General features: G+C 34.2%; 3 protein-coding genes and 1 pseudogene across 3 annotated transcripts; 2 read left to right on the top strand and 2 right to left on the bottom strand.

The window, feature by feature from the left end:
- Positions 1-1,699: 1,699 nt before the first annotated feature.
- On the top strand, positions 1,700-2,131 carry LOC18030901. Its single transcript, XM_024148680.1, has one exon. It carries the CDS (start codon positions 1,700-1,702, stop codon positions 2,129-2,131), a length of 432 nt encoding a protein of 143 aa, XP_024004448.1.
- Positions 2,132-3,960: 1,829 nt separating this feature from the next.
- Positions 3,961-5,773, bottom strand: LOC112081876 (annotated as a pseudogene).
- Positions 5,774-6,284: 511 nt separating this feature from the next.
- On the top strand, positions 6,285-6,716 carry LOC18030900. The gene has a single exon (XM_006412692.1). The coding sequence runs from the start codon at positions 6,285-6,287 to the stop codon at positions 6,714-6,716; it is 432 nt and encodes a 143-aa protein (XP_006412755.1).
- A 6,858-nt stretch (positions 6,717-13,574) lies between these two features.
- LOC18030898 lies at positions 13,575-15,949 on the bottom strand. Its single transcript, XM_024148675.1, has 7 exons — positions 15,864-15,949; positions 15,187-15,487; positions 14,965-15,063; positions 14,735-14,853; positions 14,392-14,658; positions 14,162-14,261; positions 13,575-14,033 (listed from the first exon to the last, which is right to left on the bottom strand). The coding sequence occupies exons 2-5, from the start codon at positions 15,382-15,384 to the stop codon at positions 14,595-14,597; spliced, it is 480 nt and encodes a 159-aa protein (XP_024004443.1). The 5' UTR covers positions 15,385-15,487; positions 15,864-15,949; the 3' UTR covers positions 13,575-14,033; positions 14,162-14,261; positions 14,392-14,594.
- Between the last annotated feature and the right edge of the window lie 641 nt (positions 15,950-16,590).

Below are 16,590 nucleotides of genomic sequence, written 5' to 3'. Positions count from 1 at the left end.
TATTCGAGTTCGTAGTTGCATATTCCACTCGAATAAGAATATGTAAAGCTTGGTTCACAAAATGCATCACGGTATGTTTCTGATTCTTCCGGCCAGTATTTTGGATATATGTTGTCAACCAAGCAGTGGGAACAAGGGTGACAATATGTATCCATGTAAAACTGCTTCCCGTATCCACGTGAAGATATTGCTTTACAGAACCAAAGTAAATTTCGGCTATATACATGAGCCCTCTGTGTGCACGAGGTGACATGAGGGGAGGGGAAATAACTTTATTAGAAAAATAGTTTGCAGTGTTAACATGCACAAGAGGAAGATAGATTGTGTTTTTTGTTTGGTTAGCCTTTATCAACACAGGGAAAAATAGGAGAATAAGAAAGCTCATTGGGATTTTCATTTGGGCTGTTTGAAATGATTTAGGATCTGAAGAGAGGAAATGTAATGCTACGCTTTTATACAAGAATGGGGTAGTATTTTAATGATAAATGAAAGATTTGTGAAGTTGAATAAAATGATATAGATGTGAAAAGAGAAAACACATATGTCACCAACAAAACATCAAGATCATTTCATTTAATATGAAGGTAGGGGATAAGTAGATCATGTTTATTGCTAAGGAGTGAAGAATGATAGAAGAAGTGGGTTGTAAGTAGGGGATTGTTAAGTTGGTTTGATGGTTAAAGAGAGAGGAAAGATAGAAGAAGTGGGTTGTAATTAGGTTATTATTAAGTTTGAAGAATTCATATGGGAGTGTACTTCGAAGTATATACAGCGTTATATTTGGTGCATTACGAAGGAAAGTTTGCATTACAATTCATATAAGACTTTCATACAAGATCACAATTTCATTCCAATTACGAGCAAACAAATAGAATGTTATATAAGATTATTCAATCGTGCACTCACCTTCGGCGCCTTTAAAGTCATTTTCGTTTTTTTTTTTTTAAACGTCATTTTCGGTAGGAAATATCCTTCTTCTTTTTTTCTAACGTTAAGTGAAAGACTCAGAACGAGAAGATCTTGGATCAAGGATTTTGTAGGATTATTTGGTACTAATAAAAATAATTTTCAGATTTCAAATTAGAGATTTTAATATGTGGAATTTTTTGTAATTTCTAAGAACGGATAACAGGTTAGACTAATTGATAACATTGTTTGTTGTATCGTTCTCAAGCGCCGTGTAATATGACATCAGCGTGTGTTTGTGTTTTTCCAATTTAATAAACGCGATTATTTCCTTTAAAAAAATTTAGAGTCTTTAATGCAAATAAGTTATAGGTTTAATTTTGAATACCAAATGAGTAAAATATCTTCTTAGATGATTTTGATTTTTAATAACGTTAAGAAGATATAGACTTTTTTCTCCTTGTAAAACAACCGAACATAAGCAATCAGGTCAAGTGATTCACAAATCCATCGATTTCTTCTCCATTGCCCTTATTATTTTCTTTTTGATCCTATTTTTCACATGGTCTAATAATATAGAAAAAAAGTTTCAACCGCCCCTGTTTAATGTGATTTTTGTTGTTTAATAAATTAGCAATACACAAAACGATATATACGGAAATGAGTTGGCAAAATTTAATTAGCTAAACGTTAAAACCCTAATCCCGATTAGAAAAGGATTGGCGAAGCTTCTATAACATAAACGCAAACTTATCATCAGGCTTGAACCTAAAACTATTCGATCTCTCCAACGATGTCTTTGGGCATAAAAGTCTTCATCCTCTTCCTTTTAGTCCAATCTTCCATGGCAAAATATTGGGTAGATAAAAATCCTTTTGCCAAGATAAAACCATTCAAACCGGACCAGTCAGAGATTGACTATTTGAGTATCTTCAGAGGTATGATTCGAGGATGGCAAAGAGAAGCGGATAAACAATATCCACTTTGGACACCTACCAATTACATGAACCGAGCTATATTCCTACAAAAGAAAGTTCGAGGTTATGTTCGGCTTTGGGGGGCATGGAAGAATCATAGGGGATACCCGTATGGTGACTTGCGTAACAAGCTTCAAGATGACTTGTGGCCAATATCATATAGTAACTATTGTCGTCAATCTGAGGGTAAAAATCTCTTGACCTCTCTTGTATATGGCCTTAGTACAGAAGCTGGCATGCAGGATTGAATCGTAGATTGACGACAATAGTTTTATTTTAGTTTTTGTTTTTCTTTCAATTTTTCTTATTTAGGGTTTCTGGTTTCAGAAGCTGACACATGGTATTGGTTTGATTGTTTTTTTTTTCGACATGGTTTGATACTTTTGAATCTTTCGTTGCTTTTTTTTTAAGCCAGAATTTGTGACCTTTTCTCAAAGTCACAATCATAAACTAAATAAGAAAATCACAGTCTAAAAATTTACAGTCAACCGTTTAAAATTCAAACTTAAAGATTTTTGCAGCACAACAACCTCGATTATTACATGTAAATTACAAAGAGCTAAGCATGTCCACCAAGCTAATGAACAGTATCGTTCGAGAATCATTATACTATTTATCGGTGGCCCTGTGATTAAGGTCACTACAATTTTTTTCATAGCAATTCGTAGTGCCATTCCGTATCGATGTTGGTCAAGTCTTGCGATAACGATATTCAGAGAGCTGTCCAAGATGCGAGGAACGAAGTGGCTGCCAAGTATAACGGGATTTATTATTTTACAAGTCAAAGCACATCTCAAGGGAAGAGATTATGCTGCCGAGTTTCAAGATAGGCTGGCTCAGACAACGGCCAACCTGGAGCTGTTGGATGATATCATGCATCGACGGTGAATTGACCGACTACAAAGCTAAACGTGAAGAGGTTGCTCATGAAGATATAGCTACTATAATGGAACTCGATTCGATCTTGATTCCCGAGCTAGACTTTGATAAATTGGGGCTTTCCCATTTTCCACAAAGTGTGTTTGCTTCAGATGAATTGATATCAGAGTATTCATCGGATACCACTTTTTTTTTTTTTTCATGTGGGTCGTGTCGAAAAACAAACAGTAGCATGACTTTAACAAAAAAAAAAAAAAAACAGTAGCATGCATGGAACTCGAAAGAGTGGACATACATTTCCATTTGCATGGCTTATGAAAGTAAATTTAGCCAACACATCATCCATCCATATGACAAGAATCGCCTACTACTATGGATAGGTGACATATTTCAGTTTGAATGGCTATGAAAGTATAACTGTATAAGTATCCAACACGTCATCTATGAATTGTGTATTTCTTTTTTTTTTCCATTAGAATCGTGTATTTTAGATAGACTTTTACATTTTTCTATTAGAATACCATTTAATAAATTAGATAGACTTTTAGAGCACGTTCAACGCTGAGTGCTTATATAGATTCTTAGGCTTTTTTCTTTAAAAATAATGTAAATAATTAGTTAAATTAGACATCGATGCTTGTTTAAGCGTTTTAGGATGCAGTGCTTAGCAGACAGGTGTCAAAAAATTAAAAGATCATAAATATGAAATCAAAATATTTTTTCTCTCTCATTTTTTTTCTCTCCAAAACTAAATTATTTTTCTCTCTCTTAACTTTAATTAGATTTATTATTAAATATGTTTTAAGAACTCCAATTTAAAATTTAGCATTGAACATGCTCTTACATTATTTTTGTTCGACAGATTGACTTTTACATAAAAGGATTAAAAGATAACTGTATCATATAAAAGAACAGGAGCATATTTAAGCATTCAATTATTTTCAGTCCATTTGTGATTCTCTTTCTTCTTTTCATGTTGAGAATGTGGTTCTTTGCCGTTCCCTATCTTAATTTTAATAAAGAGGATATTTCACTAAATTCTGATTCTATATGCATGGATGGTTGCCACCTTCTTTAGGGTAATCCCATGGTTTAAGGTAGTTTACAAAATGCTCCACTAGATTCCGATTCCGATTCAGTACTTACCCGTTTATAGAAAGTTCAAGAGTAGCTTCAAATTCTTACCATAAAAAAAACATCAAAAGCGAGGACGAAGATGCATCATATCATCCATTTCTTGCTTGAACTTAACCATTGCATCTCTCGGCAATGTCATTACCACTCTAACCCCACCTTCCATTGCTGGATCTAGCTTGGAGGGTCTCAAGATCATCCCCATGTTTTTGGCGCTTTCTTCAAACATCAGACCCCTCAGATTGACAGGCTCGTTCCAACCAAAATCCATCGATCCAAAAAACCCGACATTTCTCATATCGGTCATGAACAATTAATGATCCATCGATTACGTCGCCGAATTTGACATCCTCCTTAATCATTCTCTCCGTGTTTCTTATTACCTCCTCGACATAGTTCCTGTCATAAGCTTTTTTTCTTGGCTCTCTTCACGAGTTTTACAATGTCAGAAATCGATGATTAGGTTAACTCGATGTACACGTCTATGATTGAGTTTCCGTACACATGTGTTGTCTAAAAATTAAAAAAAACATATTTCGGTACAATATTAACTTAATCATGAATAATTACATTACCAATGATTTTTCAGTCTTAAAAATCATGGATACGTAAATTGGTTTCTTTTTAATATTTTTTATATGTGTTGTTAGTTGGTTTTGTATAGAGAGGTCAACATGATCTTATATTGTGAGTCTCTTGTGTCAGGCATGGGAATCTAGTTTACTTGTCAATCGGGTTGTCTCGTCCTAGCTTGGAACCCGCAAACCTCGTATATGGGAGTTTGGTCCGGCCTAGCCCGAAAACGTACAGTTCGAGCTTGTTTTTTAAATCCTGGTCCGGTCCGTACAGAACTACACGATTGTTTTGAAAATATTTTATGTCAAGTTTTAATGACCTTTCAATTTGGTGGTATTTAACTATTTTATTATTATCAAAAAATTATTATTATTTTGATTGTTCATATTCGGGTTTCTACGTTTATAAAAACTACATGAATTAGAGACATGAAGAATAGTAGAATACAATGGAATGCTAAAACAACTCAGAAACAATTAACTTGTTCAATAGCTTCATCCTATTGTTAGTTCTTGGTGCATAATGCAAAATGTATGTCTTGAACGTGATTCGCCGTCACGAAATGTATATAAGGGGCACTCTAATATCACCATTCAATGTTACTTAAAATAAATAAAGAAAAGATTGCTAAAGCTGTAAAGCATACTTGTTACACAAGCAAAAAACTCGATGTCAGCCACAAGATGCAATGCAAATTCATCAACAAAGTCTTGTATATAGTTTAGAGAGCAGAGGTCAGGAGCTGCGATAGCGACTGTTAATGGAACTCCCTTTCCATTACAAACCAGCTGAAACTTACGATCCGTTTTTAATCTCACTAGCCTGCCTGAAAGTGGATAATAGTACACAAAGAAGTTCGGACAAAGCCTTCCTAAGCAAAGACACCGGATCGTTTTGGTTCTTCTCATTTGCTTCAAAAACGTAAACAAGAGCGTGCCTGACTTCGTTGAGAGGGTTGCTGTCTAAACTAGATAGGAAGAGATTTCCGGAAGGAGTGTAACAACCTCAATTGATATTTTCTCGAGTGATAGAGGAAGGCTCGAGTTGGTTTCTTCGGCGCCTTAAAAGTCATTTTCGTTTTTTTTTAAACGTCATTTTCGTTAGGAAATATCTTTTTTTTTTTTTTTGTCTCACGTTAAGTTAAAGATTCAGAACGAGAAAATCTTGGATCAAAGATTTTTTAGATTTCAAATTAGAGATTTTAAGATGTGGACTTTTTTGTTATTTCTTAGAACGGATACGATCATAAGAGGTTATTTGATACTCTTATCGTCAAGCGCCGTGTAATATGACATCAGCATGTGCGTGTTTTCCCATTTAATAAACGGGGTTATTTCCTTAAAAAATGTTTAGAGTCTTTAATGCAAATAAGTTATTGATTTAATTTTGTGAATATCAGATAAGTATAATATCTTCTTATATGATTTTTAATTTTAATAACGTTAAAAGGATATAGATTTTTTTCTCCTTGTAAATCAACCGAACATAAGCAATTAAGGTCAACTGATTCACAAATCCATCGATTTCTTTTCCACTGCCCTTTTTATTTTCTTTTTGATCCTATTTTTCACATGGTCTAATATATAAAAAAGTTTCAAGTTCAACCCCTGTTTAATTAATGTTATTTTTTGTTGTTTAATAAATTATCAATACACAAAACGATATATACGGAAATGAGTTGGCAAAATTTAATTAGCTAAGCGTTAAAACCCTAATCCCGATTGGAAAAGGATTGGCCAAGCTTCTATTATATAAACACAAACTTATCATCCTTTTTTTGAACCCAAAAAACTCCTATTCGATCTTCCAACGATGTCTCTGGCCATAAAAGTCTTCATCCTCTTCCTTTTAGTCCAATCTTCCATGGCAAAATATTGGATAGATAAAAATCCTTTTTCTAAGATAAAACTATTCAGACCGGACCCGTCGGAGATTGACTATTTCAGTATCTTTACAGATATGATTGGAGAATGGCAAAGAGAAGCGGATGAAAAATACAAACTTCAGACATCAACCAATGACATGGACCGATCTATATTCCTACAAAACAAAGCTCGAGCTTATATTCGGCTTTGGGGGGCATGGAAGAATCATAGGGGATACCCTTACGGTGACTTGCGAAACAAGCTTCCAGGTGACTTGTGGCCAAATCAATTTCGTTACTATTGTCGTCAATCTGAGTGTAAAAATCTCTTGTTCGATCTTGTAGATGGCCTTAGTACAGAAGCTGGCATGCATGATTGAATCGCAGATTGATGACAATTGTTTTATTTTAGTATTTTTTTTTCTTTCAATTTTTCTTATTTAGGGTTTTTGGTTTCGGAAGCTGACACATGGTTTGATTGTTTTTTTTTTCTTCACATGATTTGATACTTTTGATTCTTTCGTTGCTTTTTTTTTTAAATCCAGAATTTGTGACCTTTTTCTCAAAGTCACAATCATAAATTAAATAAGAAAATCACAGTCTAAAAATTTACAGTCAACTGTTTAAAATTCAAACTTAAAAGATTTTTGCAGCACAACAACCTCGATTATTACATGTAAATTACAAAGAGCTAAGCATATCCTACAAGCTAATGAACAGTATCGTTCGAGAATCATGATATTATTTATCGTTTTGCATATTAGAATGTCATTAACGTTTAAAGCGTAGAGCACGATGATCCAAGAACATTCAGGATATTGAGGTTAATTACCTTAATTGAGAGATGAGTAAAGGATGGAGATCCATTATGATAACATGAGAAGCAAAGTACGTAAACAGGGACCATAACAAAATACTAAAAATAAAAACAGAGGAGAACAAAAACAAAGTAATAAGATAAGATAGCTTGAGGGGTAAGAAGAACTGAAGAATCTCGTAGCATGCTTTCCAAACCAAATAACATAATTTGGACATAAGCAGAACTAACGTCTTACTCTTAATCACTCAAGTTTATCAAAGTAGAATCAATGCAAAGCTATGTAAAAGAGCTGAGAAGAGAAGGATCACTTCTCTGTTTTTTCTTTCTTGAATTATATTAATACGTCAAAGGTTAAACATGCTCACCTGATATGTGTTGGCGAGAGATGATTCCTGCAAATTTTTACAAAGAACTTGCATCCCTCTACTTCCAGATCTTCTCAGCGAGTTGGGGAAATAAAAGACCTTGGGATGATTTGTTTAATCTGCAAAAGTTGAGGATCATTACACCACACTGGCCAGTCCTCTGTGTTGGCGTTTTGTACATAATCTTTGATATCTTTTTCTTCATTCCATTTCTTTCTTATTAAACTTTTTTTTTTATCATATCTGATCAATGAAGAATCATATATTCAGTTAAGGGTTCTCTTAATCTGATTCCTTTACTTGGGAACAAAGAAAAAATCTTGTGTTTGGTAACACAACACTTTTGACTTTGTTCTGAACCCTTATTTGATAACAGGAGAAGATTAAAAGGAAAACGAAAAGGATTCATTTACATTTCTTTGATGAATCACATAGTTTCTCTATTAATATATCGTCATTGCTGATGAAAGGTTATTAGTACAAATGTGAGCGAGAAGCTAATGCTATTCAATCACAAACTCTTTTTACGCATGGTGGTGGTGATGGTGACTGTGGCTTCTCTCTCTGCTGCTACAGTTAGACTCCTTTTTTTCACCTCTGAACTGATCTCTTTTTTATCCTTCGTAGAATTTTCACAGCACTTTGACTCACAATTGCCATTGCTTTCCACTTTCAAGCTAGCTACCACAGGATCAGCAGGCCTTGGCCCTTGAGCAAAAACCTTTGACCGAGACTTTCACTTCTTCATCAAGATTGACCAAGGTTGAAGAACCTTGTTGTAGTTCTGAGCCAGTTTCACAACAGATCGACTTGCAATCACCATCACTAACGTCCAGGACTATCTCCTCCGAGTTACCAGCCTTGTTATGACAGCTTTGTTTCACCTCGTCTTGGTGAATCTTGGTACCACAACACCCAGAGCCACGGCCTTGTCCCAAATCACCAGGTTCTACACAACAGCTGTTTCTCACAATCCTTTCATTATCTTTCTGTTTCTTGTCACAACAACCAGAGTGACCATGGTCTGAACTTGGCTTTACTGGTGTCATCACATTTCCTGGATTCTTCTTTCCACAACAACCCTGACTTGCAATGCTTATCACTGCGCTTTGGTAATAAGCCTGCTTCCATGTCTCCAGCAACATCACCTTCATATTTCTCCGCGTTCAAAACAGAAAAAGAAGAAACCCTATGACATTTGTTGCCAGGAGTGTTCGTATCCCGAAGTCATTCATGTTTTTAAAATTTTATTTTGTCTTTTCGCTCCATGCTTTTAAATTTTTATTTTGTTCTTCATATTAGGTCGTCTGATGTTCATCCTTTCATTCTCTCTCTATTAAGAGGCAATCTCTTGTAAACCAAACAACTACCAATATTTTGTAGATCTTGTTACATTTTAACAGTAACTTAACAACATTGAATTAAAAGACCAAAAAAAAAACTAACTTTAATTTAAACATTACAAGTTCGTTTTTGAAAATATACAGTTTTTGCTTTTAGGTCGTAGCCGAAGTTATAGCCTTGCATAGCTACAGCCCCTATGAGGGTTGGGTGTATATCTTCACCACGTTTATTTTTAGGAATTTCATCGATCGCCAAACATAAAATTCCAGGAGACCCATTTGGTACTAATAAACTTCGGACATCCACCCTTAATTCAGCTCCTCCAGCAAATATGAAACTGATATCAATCTGATCTGGTATTTCTTGAGCACCCACTTGGTAGCATAGTAATGACCCATATGTAAGGATTCTGAATCTATATCCTATTAGCTTGTCGACTCTAGCCACAATAAACCTGAACAAATCTGATGAGAAGTGACATATGGACGTGCCTGTGTCTAATACTACCTGGAGTGGTTTGTCCAAAGTTTTTTTCTCGTCAACAAGAACAGACTCTAGTTGAAACATATACAGACCATCTTCGATATTAACTACAGTCGGATGTCCTTGTATCACTGCACCATCCCCAAGTATTAGATTGTGAGTAGATGTACCTTCTTTTATTTGACCGAAGCAAAAAGAGAACCTTGAACCGAGTTTCTCTACAAGGGAGTACTTTCCAAGCCCGAGGCCTAATAAGCCTGTTCCTGTTCCGTCATAGTGACCCAAGGCTTGATAGTTACACCCAAAATACACGTCCTCTACAGTTTCAAACCCACCATCAAGCGTTTCTAGTTTAATTGTTTCTAATGAAAGGGTACCTCGAAATGTACTGTCATCTGCATATTGGAGTTCGTAGTTGCATCTTCCCCTGGAATAGGTAAACCTTGGATTGGAATCCTTCTCCGTTGCTTCACAAAATGCATCAAAGTATGTTTCTGATTCTGCCGGCCTGTATTTTGGATAGATGTTGTCAACCAAGCAGTGGCTACAAGGGTGACAATTTATCCATGTAAAAGTGCTTCCCGTATCCACGTGAAGATATTGCTTTACAGAACCGAAATAAATTTCGGCTATGTACATGAGCCCTCTGTGTGCACGAGGTGACATGAGGGGAGGGGAAATAACTTTGTTAGGAAAATAGTTTTCAGTGCTAACATGCACAAGAGGAAGGTAGATTGTGTTTTTTGTTTGGTTAGTCTTTATCAAGAGAGGGAAAAATAGGAGAATAAGAAAAGTCAATGGGATTTTCATTTGGGCTGAGACGTTTGAAATGATTTAGGAGGTGAAGAGAGGAATGTAATGCTACGCTTTTATACAAGAATCGGGTCGCATTTTCATGATAAATGAAATATTTGTGAAGTTGAATAAAATAATTAGATGCGAAAAGAGAAAACACACATGTCACCAATAAAACATCAAGATCATTTCATTTAATATGAAAGTAGGGGATACTTAAATCATGTTATAATTGCTAAGGAGTGAGGAAAGATAGAAGAAGTGGGTTGTAAGTAGGGAATTGTTAAGTTGGTTTGATGGTTACAGAGGGAGGAAAGATAGAAGAAATGGGTTGTAATTAGGTTATTATTAAGTTTGAAGAAATTCATATTTGGTGCATTACGAAGGAAAGTTTGCATTACAATTCAACCATATATAAGACTTTCATACAAGATAAAATTTCATTACAATTAGGAGCAAACAAATAGAATGTTATATAAGAAAATTCTGGTTTACCATTTTATCAAATTTATGAATGTTTAATATTAGATCATCCTCTCTCCTCTTGATGCTGTTTTATATATTGAAGTATATGTTACCAGAGTTGTATTTTATATGCATGTTGCATATCTAGTATATTATGTTTTTTTTTTGTCGGCGAAACTATATTATGTTTAATGAAATGAAATTCTTAAGCACATGTCATAAGCTTTAGGGTTTTTCAAAAATCCATCAATAATTAATTACCTGACGGGATACCACTTTTTTTTTTTTTCATGTGGGTCGTGTCGAAAAACAAATAGCATGCATGGAACTCGAAAGAGTGGACATACATTTCCATTTGCATGGCTTATGAAAGTAAATTTTGCCAACACATCATCCATCCATATGACAAGAATCGCCTACTACTATGGATAGCTGACACATTTCAATTTGAATGGCTATGAAAGTATAACTGTATAAGTATCCAACACGTCATCTATGAATTGTGTATTTCTTTTTGTTTTTGTTTTTTCCATTAGAATCGTGTATTTTATTCTATTAGAATACCATTTAATAAATTAGATAGACCTTTACATTTTTTTTTGTTCGACAGATTGACTTTTACATAATAAAAGATAAAAGATAGGGAGAGTTTCATATTTAACCCATATTTCAAAGTCAAACACAAAACTAACCTCTTTTTTTTCTTTTTCCAACTTTTATCATTTTCTCACAATTTATCTTTCCCACTTAAACTATTAACGAAAATGCCATTACACATCTAATAATTCGATTTTTCTTTAATTGGCTAAAGTCTTCTTGGACTTTCTAAAGACTTTTTAATTACGAGAATGCCATCGTCTTCAATACTTTCAACCACCATGAACAACCATGAAAATGGAATAAATGCTTATCAACCAATTTTAAAGCTGTAATAAGTAAATATTTAAGCTCATTCACTCATAACCTTCCTCATTCTTTCATAATTTCTTCTCCAAAACATCTGGGCTAAGTTACAATGCCAAAAATCATGCAGTTTTGGTGATTTCTGGTTACTTAACATCTGAGTTGCTTATTTTTGGTGATATTCTGAGTTCTGGGTGCTTAAAAGAACTGTAGCCGAGCTCAATTTTGTAAAAGGTAATCGTCGCACTTCAATTTCTCCATATTTCAGTTTTCATATCGCGAAAGTAGACTTCTCGTGAAGTATACTGAAGTCTACTAGTCAACATAAGGTTATTTTTGCAATTGACTTTTTAAAAGTAGACTTCGTTAAACTTCACGAGAAGTCTACTCGACATCCTTTGAAAACAAAAAAAGCTTAGTAGACTTCGTTTGAAGGCTCAAGAAGTCTACTAAAGAAAATAGGTTATTTTTGTAGTTGACCGTATTTTGACTTTTTGATTTAGACTTCCGTATGAAGTCTAGTGCTTACGTCTGCATACGAAGTCTACTTTAAAGTTACTTTTGTAGTTTGACCAAAAACGTATAGGTCATTTTTGTGTTTGACTTATGTTTTTCAAAAATTAAAAAATTTAAAAAATCCTAAAAAACTTCAGTAGACTTCCCAAAGAAGTCTACAGTTTGTAGACTTCTTTATGAAGTCTACTTATTGTGTTCGGTCAAACTTGGAAGGAATCTTTTTTTGAGTAGACTTCATCGTGAAGTCTACTAAAAAAATTCAATTGCAAAAATAACATATTTTGTTCCGTAGACTTCTATTTAAAAAGTAGACTTCAAAAGTAGACTGCCAGAGAAGTCTACTCTTACATGAAGTCTACAATAGAAGTCTACTATGTTAGTCAACGCATTGGTCAATTGCTAAAGTAACCTTTTTTGCCTAAAGTCTACTCTTGAAGTCTACTGAAGGAAAAATCAACAAATTGGTCAATTGCAAAAATGACCTTTTTTTAAGTAGACTTCATTAGTAGATTTCTCGATGAAAAAGTAGACTTCTCCTCCAGTCTACAATTGAAGTCTACTATAGAAGTCTACTTTCTTATGTTTTTTTTAAAACGCGTTTTAAGCAAATGTATAAACTATTTTTCAAATTTTTTGGTTCAGAACTGCTTCTTAGTAAGTGATTGAACTACCCATTGAATTTTATTTCATTTCATTGGATATTTATTGTTGAATCACAAGTTTCGATTTTTTAGGTACTTAGCTTATCAAAGTAGACTTCTCTTCCAGTCTACATTCGAAGTCTGCTTTAGAAGTCTACTTTTGACGTTTTTTTTAAAACGCGTTTTAAGCAAATTTATAAACTATTTTTCAAATTTTTTTGTTTAGAATTGCTTCTTAGTAAGTGATTGAACTATCCAGTGAATTTTATTTCATTTATTGGATATTTATTGTTGAATCAGAAGTTTCGATTTTTTAGGTACTTAGTTTATCAAAGTAGACTTCGTCGTGTAGTCTACTAATGTTCTTTTATGTGGCTTTAGATATAATGTGTTGTCTTATGTGATAAAAATACATAACATGACCAATACACTTATGCTCATTACAAATGATGACCAATAGATACCATTACACTTGATGATCATTATCCAAAAAAAAACACGAAGTCCTAAACCCATAATTTTTAGTATTGTTTTGATTCAAAGATTCAAAAGTTCCTTTGGAATCATTAAATTTCTGGTACATTGTTAGGCATTTGTAAGTTATGTTGCTAGTGACATCAATCCAATTTTTTTTGTATGAATTTGGCGTATTTTATAGGCAATTAAGTGTTAGTGTGTTATACTGTTACTATTTCAGTTCAGAAAATAAAGTGTTAGTGTGTTACTAATTTACTATTAGTACTTTTATCGTAGTTTTGAGAGTAGAATAGTTAATGTCACTGTAAAGAAAGTAAGAAACATCACATTTGATCCTACCTCGAAGTAGAAAGTGTAACCATAAAACAAAGATCACATTTCGTGATTAGGACAGGTCACTGGAGACGACAGATTATCCAAACACCAACACAAACGAAACTTTATTCCAAAGAGACAGGAGTACAGGACAAACGATTCTTAAACAACATAGTCACATAGTTAAAGGAGACTAGAAGCAGAGGAACTCTCAGAGCTTAAGACATGCCACCAATTATGAGTATCACAAGCAATAGAGCAAGTAATACACTTTAGAGCATTTCCACAAAAATTTAAAATATAAAGAAGGCGTTTATGCAGATAAGCGAGTTAACAGAACAAAAGATTGTGCAGATTAGTGTGAATTCAGTAGATTTGCACATACGTCAAAAGGACTTTAGCGGCCTCTTGATACTCAGCAACTCGCAGATTATATCCTGGGTTCGTGGTCAATGCCTGCCTCAAGCCTGAGACTGCTAATAATATCCTGAACGGTTTCTTAAATTCAGGAGCCCGTACGAGCTTGTGGTCCATAGACTGCATATTTCAAACCATTCTTCTGAGATGGCAGTTCTGGAAGAAAATAAAGATGGGCAAGCAACATTCATGTTTCTAAGAAAAGAATTGTGAACGTTGTCGTTACCACATGAGCAAGCTTCTAACTTTTTTTGAATATCACTAATAAATCAAGGAAATTTTACCTTGCAGTTCATGTATGTTAGACACCCAAAACTCGAAAGCAAAATAGCTGATTGATCCAAAATTCCATTCCGCAGACCCAGATACCCATTCTCAATGAGTCTGCAGATGCAATTAATCGCATGTAAGTCGACCAATCTGCAGCACTAATTGCTGATTTTACAGGAGGCAACTGCTCATGAAACAATAAAGATGAGCTTCTTAGTTACATTAAAGTGAAAATTGTATTTACCTGTCATATTCGATATTTTCTGTTGGGGATACAGTCAATTCGTTTGCATTCTCTAAAGCTAGCAAGTAAGCCACACCAACCTGTCACATTTCTGGCGATCAAAAAATAATTTACAAGATTCCTTTTACAAAAATAAAAAGCAAACACCATTCCACATCTGCTAAAAGTGGTACTAGTAAAGAACAGGAAAAGTTGTCACATAGTTAAAGGAGACTAGAAGCAGAGGAACTCTCAGAGCTTAAGACATGCCACCAATTATGCGAATACCTGATTGTTGCAAAAAATTTAGTTTTCTTTAATAGGCGATTTCAGATATGATAAGAAGATGTATATACTTTGTTACCTTAAGGAAGAGCAAGAATCCCACGAGGCTGAGCATTCTTCCATGAACTCTACTGCTTCCTTGAAACGACATTCAGTTTGAAGAACATGACACAGCTGCTCCCAAATCTTTGGGAAATTTTGTTAAGAGCTGCAAAACATAAAGAGTTGTATATCAGAGTTAGAATAACTGCTAGGAAGGAAAGATACATCCGAATGAGAGCACACATAACAACCAAGAAACGTAATAACCTTAGAATGTAACTCCAAAGCCACATCTTCGTCCATATTCTCAGAGATCAAGTAGTTAACAGCCTTGAAAACTTCTTTCTCATACGCCGTGGCTTTCCCCTAAAACGAATGAATTTTGGAGGTCAACAACACCAAGCTCATTGGATTATATACTTGTGGAGTTCATTTCTTTGCTTAGACAGAATCATAGACACTAAAAGGAGAAAACAAGGTAGAGCTTACAAGTTGGGATTCTGCAGCTCGAACATAGAACTTGGCTCTGGCAAAATCAGAAGAGCTAAGGTAATCCTCTCCATCTTGTTCCTCTTCTTCTCCTTCTCCCTCTTCAATTCCTCCGGTTCTCTCTCTCATAACCACCGTCACTTTTCTGCCGCTCCCTTCGCTTCTTCCTCCGCTTTCTAGAAGACGAACCGGACTCATCGGAGCTGTACGAAGAATAAGACGAAGAGGACGATGCTGAAGATGGAGTTACATCTTCCGAATCAGTTTCTCTCTTCCTATGCTTACCCATTTTGTTAAATCCCTGACACCAGATTCCAAAAACGATCATAAACCCTAAATTCCGATAGTTGAAGAACCATGAATCCTCAATCACCACATGGAAACGTGAATTGAGCGGAGCAATCAAGACCCAAAAACTAAAATCGAAACTTTTATCATTTTTACGAACACTCAAAGAAAAAGAAAGAAAATTTCTGAGTTTTATTTTCTAGAACCAAAGTCATTTCAATAAATCAGTTTATTTGGAAAAGAGCTTAGCCAACGATTCTGCAATAAGATCCATTGTTGAAGAAAAAAAAAACCTAGATCGAGATCTACAGAATGAGACGATGGCAAAAAAAATAAGAATAATAATCATCTCTAAAGCAGAATGAGATGCTACACAGAAAAAACTTTACCTGAGTAAGAGATGGTCGAAGAAATCGCCTGTTACACAGCAAAGAAATCACCTGTTACACAGTTTGAGTGAAACGGCTAGGGTTTCTTTGTTTTCTCTTTAGTAAAATTCATTTTATATGACAGAGAATTTTTTTTTGGTTTAGTTCAATTTCGGTTAAATCTCAATTTCAGAAATTTTAGTTTTATTCGGTTTAGTAGACTTCAATATCGAAGTCTACAATTTTTAAAACCTAAATAATAAATTTATTTCTACTTAATTTAAAAACATATATTTCCATCTACCAATGTGAAAATATAATTTTTGTGCATTTGGGTTACGATTACGGAATTTATGATGGTAAATTTCATACCAAAATAATTTTTTATAAATTTTTAAATTAAATTTACAGATTTAATTACTTAGTAGACTTCATTTTCACTTTAGTAGACTTCATCAGGGAGTAAACGGTAATTAGAATATCCGTTTTTTGTTTACTCATACAGGATTAAATAGTCTTTTCACTACCTTTTTAAGTTATTTCTGCCAAATATTTTTTCAGAGGTTTACTTTTGTATTCAAAATCAAGTTTTGGGTTATTTTTAGCAAAAACCCCTAAAAGATAACTGTATCATATAAAAGAACAAGAGCATATTTAAGCATTCAATTATTTTCAGTCCATTTGTGATTCTCTTTCTTCTTTTCATGTTGAGAATGTGGTTCTTTGCCGCCCTATCTTAATTTTAGTA

The sequence above is a fragment of the Eutrema salsugineum genome, unplaced genomic scaffold, assembly GCF_000478725.1.
Source record: "Eutrema salsugineum unplaced genomic scaffold, Eutsalg1_0 scaffold_1, whole genome shotgun sequence".
Classification (NCBI taxonomy): Eukaryota; Viridiplantae; Streptophyta; class Magnoliopsida; order Brassicales; family Brassicaceae; genus Eutrema; species Eutrema salsugineum.
The sequence above is the reverse complement of the archived record's forward strand: the minus strand, read 5'-3'. Positions and strand labels throughout refer to the sequence as shown.